Genomic DNA, 16,524 nt, shown 5'->3' with positions numbered 1-16,524 from the left:
CCTCCCCCTATTTCTGTTACTGCACTTGCATGCTCTGAATTGTCTCACGACCTAGTGGGAGTGTTACTGTTTGTCTTCTTCCCTGTTCAGCCCAACCTTCACTTCCCCTCCTCCCCCTTTCCCCCGTTCCTGTTACGGTACTTGCACGCTCCGAATTGTCTCACAACCTAGTAGGAACGTTACTGTTGATCTTCTTCCCTGTATATCCCAACCTTCACTTCCCTTCCTCCCCCTATTTCTGTTACTACACTTGCATGCTCTGAATTGTCTCACGACCAAGTAGGAACATTACTCTCCGTCTTCTTCCCTGTTCATCCCAACGTTCACATCCTCTTCCCCCACTCCTCTTTCTGCTACTGCACTTGCACGTTCTGCATTGTCTAATGACCTAGTAGGAAAGTTATTGTCTGTCTTCTTCCCTGTTGCCCCCTGCCTTTACTTCTCCCCATCCCCACCTCCTCTGTATTCTTGTTACAGCACTTGCAATATCCAAATGTCTCAAGACCTAGTGGGAGCATTATTGTTTTGCTTTTTTCTCCCCTATACCTCCCCCTCCCTTGTCTAGATGTGCCTTGAAAAACCATTTGGCCATTTGGCTTTATAGATGTGTTACAAATAGCTAATAAATAAAAAAAACATGAAATAATAGCATTATCACTTTTCTGTGGGGAATATATTGATCACGTGCTATCCTGAAAGCTGAAATGCACATTAATACATTTTATTTTTCAGAAGATAGCTCAGTGTGGTAAGCAGTCGATACAGAGATTTGTGTTTATTTGCAGGTCACAGTACCAAATTCCAGCAAGGCATACTCAGCCTTTTGTGTGCCTGAGGTCGATACACTTGTGTGTGTGTGTATATACATTTGTGATAGGAACACCTACTGAGCTTCAAAACCATGTACCTGCAGCAAAAGAAGCATAGCATACAAATGAAACAGGTAAAGGGTAATAAAAACTGGTAGCCATCCCCAATAAATAACATAAAGTGGTAATTGGGGAGATGATTAGGTAGTCAAATTCAAGACTTGAATCAAAGGGCCTCATTACGACTCAGGCGGTAAGGGGTTTACGGCAGCGTAAACAACGCCGACCCTTACCGCCTGATTCCGAGGTCCCTTAGCGCCATGGCGGATTTAACACCTGCTTTTAGCAGGTGTTAAAATCCATGGCGCTAAGGGACCTTGATGTTAATTACGCCACCGTAATTTACGGTGGCGTAATTAACGCCTTCCCCACTCCCATTATACCCTATGGGGCAAAAATGGGAATGGGGAAGGGTAAATGGGGATTGGGGATTTACCGCCCCGCCAACCTCGGAATGGGGCGGTAAATCCGCCAACCACCATGGCGTAAACATAGTTTACGCCATGGTGGTAAAGGTACGACCCAGGCGGTAACTTACCGCCTGGGTCGTAATGAGGCCCAAAGTGTTGCCGCTCATATCCTGGCTTTGCCAGCTGACAAAGCAGTAATCCTGGGCAAATCATCTTATCACACTGTATAATATGTTGCTGCCTTCTGAGTAGTTTTGCCCTCTTACATACTGGTTGTAATGTTTAGCCTGTTGCCTGATCTTTCCTTTTATGTAGGCCATTTGAGCAAAGGTCTGCTTAGACACCACAGAGACAACGAACCGTCACAGGGCTCTGGCGAGAATACTTTGAGGTGTGCTGATTTGACACAATAAATTGTTTACATTTTTATGCAATTTCAAAGGTACGTCAGCACATGATAAACAGCCCACAGGTTGATGTGTTGGGTGTATTAAACCTTTAAAATACAATAGAAAAACCCAGATTAAATCTTTTATGTTCACATTAAATTAGTCTGGTGCTTCTTCATTTGCCTTGATGATGGACAGCATGAAGCCAGAATAATGTTTCTTTTGCATAACATGGATTTATAATGTCTTGTTTTAATATATTGGGCCTCATTCCGAGTATGGCGGTAAGCGATACCGGTCACCCTTAACGAGACCGGTGCCGGTAATCCCTTACCGCCACATTCCGAGTTCCCTTTGCGCCCTCGTCCTTAACGCAGGCGTTAGGGACGAGGGCGCAAAGGGGCTTTTTAGCCAATTACGGTGACCGTAAAGTACGGTGACCATTATTTGCAATTTCCCCATTGAGTCCTATGGGGGCTCATTTGGGAATGGGGAAGAGCCCTGGGGAATGGGAAATTACCGCCCTGGTCAACTCGGAATAGGGCGGTAATATCCCATTCCACCAGGGCGGTGCCGGTACGGGTCCGGTGCCGACGAAGGCGCTACTACCGCCATTGGTTAGCGCCGGACTCGGAATGAGGCCCACTGTCAAGTTGGGTGATTGTGATTTGTGCACTTTTCAAGTCAATTATACAAAACATGATATTTTTTGGGGTTCATTAAAGTTGAACATTCACAAACAATTTCACCTTGCTGTTTGATAAGAACTATAATGTGTCCCATGCCAAATTCACAGCTAGGCTCAAATCACAGCATCACCTCTTAACCCATGTGTGTGCTCCTGGGCTGCTCATTTATTATTTTGGTGACTAACCTGTCAAAATTGCAATTCTGTAAAAATCTGAAAATGGTCATCCCCTAAGAGGGATTCAGTTCTCAGTTAATGATCTTGAAAAAAGTCTCAATAATGGTTTAACTACCTATAGTTTTGATTCGTGTATAGTAATAATGGCCTTGATATATTGTACACCACAAAGTCATTTGTTTCTTCACTGACTAACATCAATAGCACCTGGAAACCATAGCTCTCTTGTGATGTCAGTCTATGTAAGCATACATGCACCTTTCTGGTAGCTTCTAGTGCGTATCCACTATTTATTCTATGCAATGGTATATGTACCTTTCTCTTTGCTCCCAGTTTGTCTCAAATCTTGACCACCTATACATTCTGTGAGAGTGAAAATATGGCTCCTCTGTCTATGCTGGCGTATGTATTTTTTTTTTACGGTATCCATCATTTAAGACAACACGCCCTCCTTGTGGCTGCTATACAGAATGCTATGGTTAAGAATAATAATCTAAGTACAAGGTATTTGCCTTATTTCAAATGGTAGGTTGCAAACTAGTGATGTGCCAACACCATGGGCATGCAATCCTTTGACTTCTTTGACCAGTGGCTTGGGACACCATTTTATGACGTATTATATTGACTGTTATTAAAAGGCTGGTGCTCTCTGGTCAGTTTGGAATGTTTTAGTCTGAGGCGTTGACAGCAGACAGACTAGGGTGTGTCTCTTTTGTTCGCATTGCTTTTGAGGCTTCAATGACAGCATTGCATTCAGCTGTGTAGGCCACGTGTGCAGCAGACTAGCTATAACTTCCAAATGCTGAAAAATGTACATGTGGTAGAAGATCCCCACTTGCAGCACGCTGCAACGTTTCTCTTTCTGTAATACCTCCTGGCACGAGAGGTGCCGGCACGTAACTGGTGTGAGAAAGGCGCAGTGCTAAGAAGTACCAATAGAAAACAGGCCTTTTCGAAGAAAGGGTGGTGCCCAGTGCTCGAAGTGTATGAAAAGAAGTAGTGGAATTATTTTCCTGCTGGCCTTTGCCCGCTCCCCACAAAACCCATCACCACACCCCCTCTGATGCGCATTAGAAACCCGTAAACAAATGGTGGCTGTTTAAGGGAACGTTCAGTACAGTGCACTGAAGTGCAAGTTTCAACTTCTTCCTGCACTTTTATTTAAAAAAAGAAACCATTCCGGAACGGTTTCTTTTTAAAATAAAACTATAGTAGCAGTAAAGCTTAACTTTAAAAAGTAGAGGGAACCCACTCAACCGCTCCCAGCCACTTCGACCACTGATACAGGAAAGCAACAGCGCTCGATGAAAAAGTGCACACTGGACAATGTGTATGGTTCCTGTAGCTGGAGTTGGTCACATGTACAGGTGCTGTCGAGAAATTAATTTGCTAGTCCAAACACCTGCACTCATTCACACTCTCAATCTTATACACGGCAACCATGTGTCGTGTCTAGTACAGTATCCATGTATGCACCTTTTGATCTATGCATGCCGAGAGACCCAAGTTATTTCATATTCTTAATTGCCATTTCTTGCAGACAAACTTTTCCATACCTTTTCTGTTACAGCTTATTGTATGTTTTATGTCCTCCAGGTAGTATGTGTGATAAATAATTTCAAGGGTAAGCGGAAGGAAATTGAAAATTCGCCCATCGATAAATTGGCCCAGATGCCGGCGATAAGCATTCCACGAGTAGAAAGTCCACTTGAAAAGGTACAGTATGTTCATAACTTTTTATGATGTGTGAATTCTTTCCGAAATATATGTTTATCAGGGTGTACAATGGATGCAGTGGAAAAGCAATGAAAACAAAACACCCTTTTGGATAGACAGGTGTCACGCATTTGCTGCTTTGAAGCTAGAGAAAAATAAAAAATAATTGGGCCTCATTCCGAGTATGGCGGTAAGGGATAGCGGCCACCGGTAACGAGACCGGTGGCGGTGATCCCTTACCGCCATACTCCGAGTTCCCTTTGCGCCCTCGCCCTTAACGCCTGCTTTGAGCAGGTGTTAAAGTTGAGGGCGCAAAGGGGCCTCCAAGCCAATAACGGTGACCGTAATGAACGGTCACCGTTATTTGCATCTTCCCCATTCCCATTGAGCCCTATGGGGGCTCATTTGGGAATGGGGAAGAGCCCTGGTGAATGGGGAATTACCGCCCCGCCAACCTTGGAATGGGGCGGTAATTCCGCCATCCACCAAGGCACTGCCGGTCCGGGTACGGCGTCATCCAAGGCGTTAATAGCGCCATTGGTTAGCGCCGTACTCGGAATGAGGCCCATTGTCTTAATGCCTTTGTAAACCCACCAATTTCTCATTCTCATATCTGCCACGTGTCCCTGTTCCATGTGGAATCATTGAGCCAGTCCTGTTTTTTTATGCACTACATGCTGGGACTTATAGGCCCACCCGTTCAATGGGAGAAAAAAAAACTACAAATAACAGCATGCAATTGGAAGCCGAAAACCATTACTGGCTCGAGGTGTCATGCATGGAACTGAGAAGCTTGGCAGGGAGGCATTGTCCTAGGAAATATTACCCACGCTGGATACGTAAATCAATCAGCATTGTGTTTGGAGGCTTCCCATTAAAACACTGCAATGTTTGTTCAGTCAACGTTTCTCCGATATACATCATTTGCATGGCTGGATCTACTTTGAAGTGGAGACTCCCAAATTGGGTTTTGGCCCTGCTAGGCATGAGACAAAACGGATGCTATGGAGTCTATCAAGGGAAGGATGTCATTCACAGAAGTATGCTCATCTGTGGTGCTTTGGATATGTTCCCACCCTCTCATTTCTCATGCCAGGCAGCCATGCCAATCCTGGAAGGGTTTAATTCTTCCAATCACCCTTGAAATATTCAAATGTTGTTCTCATTTGGTAATCTCTTGGCTTCTCACCCCAGTATAGCTCCCATCTTGTTCAGAAAGCTACGCTCCAAGTCCAACAGCAGTGCAGAGTTTACCCATAGTCAATTCCCTGCCAAAGCCCAGTATGATGAAATTACTTCTGCTCTGTTGGTGTACAAGTATGAACAATGGCTAAACACCCAGCTCATCTCTAACGCTCCTACAAACCAATAGTGATCCCAGTAATAAAGGCAACACAAGCACAGTCAGATGTATGGGCTTTGCCTTCTGTGGTAACGTGGACTGAGATATGGCTGTACTCTCAGAAGGTGCTTGGATGTGATCCAGTGGCAACTCTGATGAATCAAAGGTATTCATCCCATCTACCCCTTTGAGGCTAGGGAGGTGACCCTGCTCTGCAAGACCCTCCCTAGGGGTCTGGGCAAGTGTCATCCAGGTTAAAAGCACTTGGTAGTCGCAGAGATGGAGAGTCGTGTGGCTGCGGCCGGAACATTCTGGTTGAAGTCATTAGCACTGTGATGGGGATGTCCTAATCGAGCACCTCTTACTCGTAGCCAACACAGAAAACAGCTGTGTGGTAATATGACATCACCTTCTAAGCCACAGGGATCAATGTGCACTAGTTAAGGACCTTTTATTCAAACAAGGCTTGTGTCTGTCTCAAGAAACTATGTTCATATCGTTGTAAACTGTGCTGATATCAGTACACACACGCATCTGTCGGTAACTGCAGCAGCCGAGCAGGCATCCAGGCGCTCTGCTTTTTGCACACCTCGCCAGTGAGGGGACCAGCCACTCCAGCGTATGGGATGGGCTACACCCCTTCTGGCACTCTAAAAACTCCTAAAGGAGATTGGTGGCCCCAGCAGGGGGAGCAGGGGGAGCGAACTGCACAGCGTGCTGCTCAGCTGCTGCGACGTTCAAACCCAACAACTGCCTACAAAATGGATTGCAACACACAGGTATTTATTTAAGTGCTCTCATTGTCAGTGTTGAATCCAGACCGGGATTTGTGTAGAATCAGCACTGGCGATTGGGCCGGCTATCGCGGGATCTGAAAAACCAGCACCAGATGTGAAGCCGGATCTTGGGATCTGGACAGAGACAACATTGGAAAAAAAAAAAGCAAGCAGCCTTCGAGAAAACTGTAACTAAGAGAAAGTTACAGTCCTCAGCCACGACCTGGTTTATTTATTTATTTATGCAATGTGTGTCGGATACCTGTATCCGACATATATTGCATGAATAAATAAATATACAGGTATCCGACAAACATTTAATGAACAAATGAAGCAGCATGAAAGCATGAAAGAAATAATGCTGTTTAAAAACAATTTTTTTGGACATTTCCTTTCATCGGAGGTCAACTGCCAGCTCTGCCCCCCTACACCCAGCCTCCTCGGGCACCTCCCCCCACAAACTCTGCCCCCACCCCGGCCCTTCCGGGATTCCCCACCAATTTCTTTTCCATTTCCACCACTGTGTAAAATTCCACAGAGAGCCCTTCACTTCACAAAAGATATAGGGCCTCAGTACACGTTAGGCAGTAAGGATTTACCTGTACCGGTAAGGGCACCAGTACCGGTAAACCCTTAGCACCTTACTACGAGTTCCCTTTGCGGGACCCGACCTTAACGGCTGGTTTTACCAGCCGTTAAAGTAAGGGTGCCGCAAAGGGACCTTGGAGCTAATTACGGTACCACAATTTGCGGTACCGTAATTAGCGCCTTCCCCATTCCCATTATGCCCTATGGGGGCAAAAATGGGAATGGGAAGTGCCTTGGTGAATGGGGAATTACCGCCCCCGCTCACCTTGGAGTAGGGCGGTAATTCCGCCATCCACCAAGGCGGACACAGTAAAATACTGGCGGCAACCATGGCGCTAATAGCGCCATGGTTACCGCCTACCGTGTAATGAGGCCCATAGACACGGAAGGTTAGACAGACTAGTATGTATTCCTTCAAATTAACTGCCTAATCCACTTCACGTGATGTGAGTTCCCTCCCAATGCAAACTCACCAGGAAGTGCTTACTCCCACATAATGAAATGATCTAGCCTACAAAGTGAATTACTAATAACAACATTACACTAGGTATGACCGTCGTGTTGTTGAGGGCGTAGGGGAGATATAACAGAATTAATGAGTTTTGGTGGTGGGGAGGCCTGATACCAGGCATTTGTTTGTGTTTTGAGTGTGGGGTAACAGGAGCCCATGCATGGATTTTGTGTTGTTGGGGCAGGGAGGGAGTGCAACACATGTGGGCTTTGTGCTGTGGAGGATGCAGCGTCAGGATGGCAGGTATGGTTTATTTGGGGTGCCGAGGCAGGAGTCCAGGTATGCATGGTCTGCTCATGTTTGCCACCCAGAGCCAAGCCAGAACTCCCTGGCTCAGCTGTAGCTCCTCCCTACTCATTGGCCCTAATTAAAATCCAGGCGTTAAGGGGTTAACGGCGCCGAAAAAAGGTGGCGGTGCCGTTAAACCGTTAACGCCTGATTACGAAGTCCCTTTGCGGGTTGGAGACTTTAACGCCTGCTTTTTGCAGGCGTTAAAAACCAACCCGCAAAGGGACCTTGGTGCTAAGTACGGTGCCGCACCGTACTTAGCGCCTTCCCGATTCCCATTGAGCCCTATGGGGCAAAAATGGGAATGGGGAAGGGCCATGGCGGCATGGGGAATTACCCCCACGCCAACCTCGGAATGGGGCGGTAATTCCCCATTCCGCCATGAGGGAGTCAGTAAGTTACCGGCATGGACCATGGTGCTGTTAGCACCATGGTCCAACGCCAGGGTCGTAATGAGGGCCATTAACTATTTTGCTCCCCCGCCACATCTCTCAGAGCCTCAGAGAGAGACAAGAAGTAGGCAATCAGGGTTGAAAAAATGCATACACTGGTGTATGCCTCGCTAAGGCCATGTTTAGTAGCGACTCGGACAAAGAACTGTCTTGTGTTTTATTGCTTTACAGTTTAAATTGATGTTCCTTTCATAAACAAATCATAGCCCCAGTGCATGTTTTGTTTGGTAAGGACAAATGTTTTTTTTTCTTCCATAGCAGGACTCTTTTCAGATAAATGACTCATAATGCCAAGTACAGGCCTATTAATATGTCTCGGCAAACCCAACGCAATGTAAACTGCACACAGTGCACAAAAGGACTTGCATTAGTCTCGTAGCCTGGGCACTTGGATATCAGTTCATGTTTTCAAAAGGAAAATGGAAATGTGCGGTCTTTTTATTAACACTGTTAACATTGCACTTGACATACTGCTCTTTTTCACAAACAAACCATGCCTTGCTTGTACTTATAACTGAATGGCCGATGCCAATACTGCAAATGCCTAATGTATTCAGAACATGACAAGTCCAAAGTAAGCACATCAGAGAAAGGCACCTGCAATCAGCCACCTCAGGTTGAAAATTGGACTTTTATCAGTGTTAGGCAGAATCATATGCAGTACCCTTTGGGAACACCACACAATTAAGACTACAAGTGCAAGTACACATTCACCTTTGGTACAAGCCTGTACTACACAGTAAAGGGGTAGAGATGGCTGAGCAGCCATACTTATCTCAAGAGAAAAGTGAGCAGTATCAGAAGTTACACAAAGGACAGCAATTGCTATGGTTCAAACAAACACTGACTCAAGGTTTCTGAGTAAAAGAATATACATTTATTTAAACCATCAGTTATAAAACAATTCACTAAAGTAAAGCAGCAGAAAATCACACTCTTACTATACTAGACAACACCCAATTAATTCTGGACAAGTTAAGCTTAAAATGAAGTGTGAGCAAAATGTCACTCCAGCAATTTAAAAAAGGAGGGAAAGACAAGATTATACAAAATCAAACAGCACCAACAAGTACGTAGGCAGGGCAATCTAGAAAAGGCTTAGTACAACTAGGATTCAAATCAATAGGCCTGGGTCAATGGTAATGGTTCAGAGTCTTTGCAGAGGATCACACAGTTCAGTATAGTTCGCGGATAAATCTTTGCCAAGAGTTTGAAACAAAGTTGGTCGAAGGAAAAGTTATGTAAAAGAGTAGAGAAGGACAAGCCCTTGGATTGCTGAAAGATTTAAAACACTTTCACCACAGTCTGACGGAACGAACAACTGGGTTTGGATAGTACCTTAGAAGAAGAAGAATGCTGTAGCTGAGGCAGAAGTTCCTGGCAGATCCTACAGGCTCACGGTTCCTGAAGCGACTGTCGGACTGACACGAAAAAGGAAGACAGGAGAGTCCTGCACTGCCCAGGGAAGAAAGCAGCAACAGAGCAAAGCAACTGATAAAAGGTGCGTTCCTTAAAAACCAAACAGGGTCCGGTCCTCCTGGTTATCTGGTTCACTGCAGTGGTGCACAGCAAATTCGACCAGGGGAGGGAAGCCATGCTTGGTGTTTGATGAACTGGTTGGTCCCATCAGCTCAAGGGAAGAAGATTCCTTGGAGATCTTCTCTGTCGTCGAAGTGTAGGAGATTCGGACCCACAGCAGGGCTTCACCGGGCGGTTCAATCATGGTAGTGGTCCTCTTCCTTCAGCTTCTCTTCGGTTCTCTCAATCCAGTGGTGACTCTGCCTTCCAAGTCCCAGAGACCTGTTTTTTATGCAGTTTTCCCCCATTCACACAACCTGGCTGTCAATCACATAGCAGAGTAGCTGTCCTGGTGGGACAGTCACCTAACCAATCAAACAAGAGTGTGACTTGGGTTTCCAAGGGAACCCTATGCAGGGGTCCTAAAACCCCTCCCTCACATCCTGTCTACCCAGACTCTCAGGTGCCTAAGGAGGGCTTCTGTGCAGAAGCCCGCAAAAGAACAGCGAACAAAGGAACCAAACCTGATTTGGCGCACAGAGTAAAACACGAGAAAAACCTTTACAAAAAGAAATGGTGAATAAACCCAGCCGGAAACAAATAAAAGTAAATGGGCTCCAGCGGATTTAAGTTTGAGGCTACTAACATAGCCTAAAACAGTACCAAGGGTATCTTCATAGACAGCGGAAGGAAGAATATGGTAGATACCACTGCCACCAGCCAAATCTTAAAGAAAGGGGAACAAAATAATGTTCCATGAGAGACAGACAAAAAGGGATAACTATTAACCCTTTCCAGCACTCTATGTAGGATAGTTTGTACTGGGTCTGTGAATTTAAAAAGACTAATAAAGTCAATGGCAACTTTACATGTTCTGGGAGACAGTAGTCAGTCCCAGAAAATGACAACCCTGTGTCACTGCACTAAATGTGCTGTGTGGCACACAGTAAAAAGATGATGCCTATGGAGTAGGTGAGGCTCCACAGTCTATTAACACAAACATGTAAAACACACAGCAAAACACATGTAAGAGTGGGATGAAAGGCTCACACTCTTAGCAGGTGAAAAAAAAATCCTAGAAATCCAGCAAGTAGGTAAGGGAAATTAGCCATTCTGGAGAATTCTCCTAAACAATCAGTTTTTATGAGTTTATTTAAAATGATAAAACTGTTCAGGGAACGTGTTTAATTTTACGCTAGCAATTTAGCTATAAAAAGCAGGAAATCTGACCAAAGTGCTTAATATCGAAACTCACTAAACCGAGATACTATTAAAAAACTGAAGTGAATTACTGTCTAGATAACAGAAATCTCATTTGGGAATGTCTAAGAGAAGCCATTCTAGCATTAGAACATGTATGGCACGTGCATGCCCACCACGCCCTCAGCAAATAGGAATCTTTGAATGTCTGTGTGCCGAGAGCACACGGATGCATAGGTAAAGTGCAGATTTCCAAAGAGGAGAACATGTAAAGTGAAATAATTTCTGAATCCAACTGTCAGGGTTTGAAGAAAGGAATAGCATCTGTACAGCATTCTCATATACCAACTCCCATTTTCGCCAAAGAAAAATCCTATGCTGAAACTTGACCATTAAGCACTTTAACACAGCATTTAGTAGACTATGGGCCTCATTACGAATCTGGCGATAACCCTGCTGGTTACCCGGCGGGTTGCCACTGGACTCATAAAATGTTACCGGTGCCTGACTTCCTGTGGCCACGGCCACCGTGAGATCCAAGTCAGGCTGCCAGGGAAGTCAGGTGCCGGTAAAATGTAAGTCCCTGTTCCCATAGAGTACCATAAAACACTATGGGAGTGGGAACACGGAAGCACTGGCAGCGTTGCTAATGGTGCTGGAGCTTCTGTGACCGGTCTGCCTACTGTAGACGCTGCACCCAGTACAGTCAGACCTGTCGGGCACAGCTGTTCTGGCAGGCAGACTCCTAGTTTGCTGGTACAGAAACAAGGGTGCGGATGAGTTTACCAGCACCCTTGTTTCCGGACTGGCAAACATCTAATGAGGCCCTATGATTGTGATGGACTGCCATCTGTGAGGGCTGAACAAGCCCTGGCTTTTATTACTTTTATTACATTATTAAAATGATACAGGTAATTCTAGCTCAGGAAGCAAAATCTGATACTACACTTTATATATGCCATATTTGTTCTCCTGATTTTTAAACAGTTTAAATAGTTTATAATTGCATATCTCAAAGATTTCTATGCGTATGAAACAATTCTGTCCGCAACTGGTCTGCTGTTAGACCTTCATAATTCTCAAAATGATGTTTAAAGTATTTCACTCTTAATGTAACTCATTGCATTCCACTAGTAAATGTTTCATGGTTTACGGTATTTTGTTAAAAAACCAGCATTTAACATCCTCGTGTGATATCATTTTTCATTTTAACAGAGTTTCCTTGGTCTGTCAAATATTTAATCTGTAATGTAAAAAGTCTGCACGATGATTGGCATTCAGGGCATGGGTTAAATAGGGCTCAATAGCGCCTTGCAATTTGAGACTAAAGGGATTTTGAGTACATTTTTGACGCTTCATACAGCTTTCCCTGGTTCGAATCCAATCATACATCCAGAGCTTGATCTTAACCGTATTCGGATTCTCTATCAAAAGGGAGAGTGATATTCCAGATCCGTGCAGAATATTTTGTACAGTATTGCGCCAAGTGGTAATAAATTGATCATCAGCATTTTGAAGATGTTCTGATATTAACTTTAGTAAGCCGTTACTATTTTCAATCATCATGCATTTCCTTTACAGCATACAAATCCTCCATTTATACATTGCATATAATGATGTAAGCCCCAGTTCATGCCTTATAATACACAGAGATTCCGATATGGGTCACATAAGTGCTTTTTTCCAATATAGACCTTCTAATTTTGACCAGTAGGCATATGTTTGCATTTTTTTGTTTCATCTCCATAAAGGACAGTAGGCACAAGCTTTTCCCTGTAATACACAATTATTGGAGTGATGGGAAATTTACAAAACTTAGATCTTATAATAGTCATTTGTGACAAAGCCGTAAGATGTTTGGTTTTAATATGTTCCTCATAGTGCAGATCTTGGGGATGATTATTCACACAAATGCCTAGATATATATAGAATTTAACAGAGACTAAGTCCACATTCTGTAACTGCCACTTATAATGTTTGTTTCTTTGATGGGCATTGCCAAATTGCATAACTTATGTTTCCATTGTGTTTATACTAATGCAATTCTTTATAGCATATTTATCTATACTTCTAGTAGTTTTTTTTTAGCATTCTTGGTGTTTTAGATATGAGGATCATATCATCGGCATCGAGCAGCCAATTAATTGGCGTCCCTTGGAGTCTTGGAGCATCAGCAATTATATCCTTAAACCAAGTGCCTACGTCTGATATAAAAAAGTTAAACATAGCAGAGGCTAACAGACAACCCTGTTTCAGTCCTCGCTCTGTTTGTATCGGTGCTGATAACAACCCATCGTTCCTTAGTCTGATTTGTATGGTTGTTGCCGTATGTAGTTTGATTATCCATTTCATTATGTGCCACGGGCATCCTTGTTCGAATAATTTTTTATATAATATCTCCCTTGGCACGAGGTCAAAAGTAGACCTGAAATCCATGTACGCCACATAAATGGTTTGTCTATGCTGTTTTCTTGGTATATGATTGAACTTAGTACAGATAGGTTAACGGCTGTGCCTAAACCCAAGGGCTATCGGCCTGTAAGATTTCGGGTCGGCACGATCGTCCTTCTTGAATATCGGCAGGATGAACGATTTTTCCCAAGATAATGGAATCTTCCCAGTTGCCATAATATTTAAATATATCATGTACCGAATTTGGGCCCAAGCTTTAGGGTTGCTCTTTAGCATGATATTATGTAAGCCATCCAGGCCTGCCGCTTGCTATCATGTTCAATTTAGAAATGCAATGTTGTATGTCTATCAGATGGAAGTTCATTTTGTAGTCCTGATTTGCGAAATCCATATTAATTTGGATCTCCGGAAAAGGAAACTGGTATATGTTGGTGTAATAGAATTGTCAATCATGTTCAGATATGGTATTTATCTGTATTACAAGTTGATTTTGATGTAGATGCCCATTCAGGAGGGCCCATATTCCACCTGATGATTTTAAGAAAATTTGTTTCATCATTGATTCGCCATCTTTCTGATATTGAATGGCTCGTCTCACTTTTTGCCAGATTTTATACACATTTTACAAGTGTTTGATTTGTAAGAATCTGGAATCGGGAAACACATATGTCAACTTCTGTATGCTCCTTCGTAGTTCAGCTTTTCTTTCCTTTAACACCACATTGACAGCATGGTGATGGCCATGATAGCGCTGCTGTGCATACGTCTTTCCCTGATTGAATATTTGCATTGTCTGCACATAACACACTTTATTGTTGGCCTCAAAGTTTTTATGTTCATATGTTAATGTTTGAAAGTATTGTTCAAGCTTCATTTTTGTCCATTTCACGCGATTGCCTGAATTATTAAGCACCAAGCTTTCCATGAGGTGATTTAGCCTAAGGTCGCAAACCGATCCAGACCAATTCCAAATCAAACATAATTGAAAATTGTCACAAATAAGAGACGGTTTTATATTTAATGAGACTACATTGCTCATGAAATGCATATCTGCGTATATATATAGTCCAATGTAGCCTGCTGCGTAGCCCTCTGCCATGTAACACATAGGGCCTCATTACATGTTATGCAGTAAACCATGGTGCTGTTAGCACCATGGTTGCCGCTGGTGCCATACCGGTACCCGGTACCATACCGGTACCACCATGGAGAAAAGGGGAATTACCACCCCATTACAAGGTTGGCGGGGCGGTAATTCCCCCTTTCTCCATGGCCCTTCCCATTCCCATTTTTGCCCCATAGGGCTCAATGGGAATGGGGAAGGAGCTAATTACGGTACCGCAAATTGCGGTACCGTAATTAGCACCAAGGTCCCTTTGCGGGTCCCAACTTTAACGGCTGGTCACACCAGCCGTTAAGGTCGGGTCCCGCAAAGGGACCTCGTAGTAAGGCGGTAAACACTTACCGCCTACCGTGTAATGAGGCCTATAGAGTAGTACCACCTTGGACTGCAGTGTTCAACATTATATAGTTACTCTCAGACATAATGCTAACCCATCTTTGCTCTTCTGTGGTTTTCTCAATTCTATCAATCGGTAATATATAAAGATTTAGATCACCCATAATAAGAGAATGATTTATAGATCAATCTAATAGGAGGACGTCCAATATGGTGTTAAGATGCAGAAAGAAATCATCAGGGGCCAGATGTTTTCGTCCCTAATATATATTTACAATGACAATAGTTACATTTCCTCTTTGAACTTTAACAACTTGGAAGAATGAGGACTGAGTATTATATGTCTGAGTTTCGAATTGTTTATCCTTCCTAAAAGACATGAGCAAACCAGCCACAGGCCTACCCTGACGCGCACAAATTGCATGTATTGTTAATATATTGTACAAATCCCATACCGGGTTTGCAAGAAGCCAGGTCTCCTGGAACACTATGATGTCATATTTAAGCTGGTCATCCTTTTTAGTGTTTATAAATTGACTATGGCCTCTCGTGTTCCATGAGACTAGGCTTATATGATCATTTACTGCAAGTTGTTATGAATGATCAATGTAGAATGCTTCTACATTGGTCATTCCTACCTTGTCCATATATCTGTGCTTTTGGCGTTGCTTGTGTTATCTTCTTTTCATTGTTTAATGATACTTCCTGGCTCAGTATGAAGCCCAGGCTACTACGCCAGATTGTATATACAGTCTGGCTATACTTAGATTTTTGTTTTCCACAAATTACACTAGACCAATATCTGCTGACGTTAATTCCTTTAACGCTGGAATTTCCGAGCATATATTCATAATGCTCGTACGATTCAGATCGTAACTCTGATGAGGATGCTCTCTACATTTAATCACCAAGCAATGGAAATCTTTATGCAGGGCCCATTTTTTGTCGCATACAGAACCTAGTGATCTGTCGGGATTAGATACTGAGGCAACTACCCCATAGGCATGTGCGCCATACCTATCAGGCTCATAACTTTTAGTATCACCTCGCAGTGACTCATTTGTTGACTCTCTCGTATTAGCACTAGGGCCCTTTAATAGTAAGTTAATATTTGATATCAACGACTGTAACAGGGCTCTGTCGTCTATGATGGGTGCATCCTGTCTGTTTGCCTCAATGCGAGAGGCCTCCTGATTTAGCGTTTTATATTGTGCTATGGACGATCTTATCTCTTCTCGCAGTTCTTGCATTGAAGCAAATATGGGTTTCAGATTTTCTACCTTTTCAACCTCCGGTATATAAACTAGGTGTTTATTGGTTGCACCGAGTGTTGTCGATGAATAAGCTAATGAGTGCTGGTTTAATGGTATACTAGTGACTGGTGCATTTAGTGTACATTTTGTTAGGGCCAGTAAATCATCTAACGGTTTATATGGTTCTGACTGAGGATTTAGTGTGCCTGCTTCTTTGCTGCCATTGTAGAAATTCGTATAAGCTTCCTTGGTTTAGTTGCCTTTTTCTTTTTACATTTATCATTAATGTGTGCCTTAAGCATCATACCTTCTGTCTGAGCCTTACAAGAATCAAGAAACATGTTAAATGGATTGTGTGATTTTTGTACAGTAGGCTCAGTTGGAGTGTTGCACGGTATCAATTCAGATGAGACAACTATGACCTCATTTGTGTCAGCTACCTTATTTGCATCGACAGCTTCCCCCATTATCGAAGT

At 43.4% G+C, this 16,524-nt stretch overlaps 1 protein-coding gene across 1 annotated transcript in view; it reads left to right on the top strand.

The window, feature by feature from the left end:
- PLPPR5 (phospholipid phosphatase related 5) overlaps window positions 1-16,524 on the top strand; it is a 1,134,012-nt gene that overhangs the window by 1,027,146 nt on the left and 90,342 nt on the right. The window contains exon 5 of the mRNA XM_069641534.1: window positions 4,130-4,249. Coding sequence (XP_069497635.1) covers window positions 4,130-4,249 — 120 coding nt within the window. The remainder of the gene's footprint in view (window positions 1-4,129; window positions 4,250-16,524) is intronic.

Source organism: Ambystoma mexicanum, chromosome 1q, assembly GCF_040938575.1.
Source record: "Ambystoma mexicanum isolate Mex_15411 chromosome 1q, UKY_AmexF1_1, whole genome shotgun sequence".
Classification (NCBI taxonomy): Eukaryota; Metazoa; Chordata; class Amphibia; order Caudata; family Ambystomatidae; genus Ambystoma; species Ambystoma mexicanum.
Note: the sequence above shows the minus strand (reverse complement) of the source record. Positions and strands in the feature narration are given on the sequence as shown.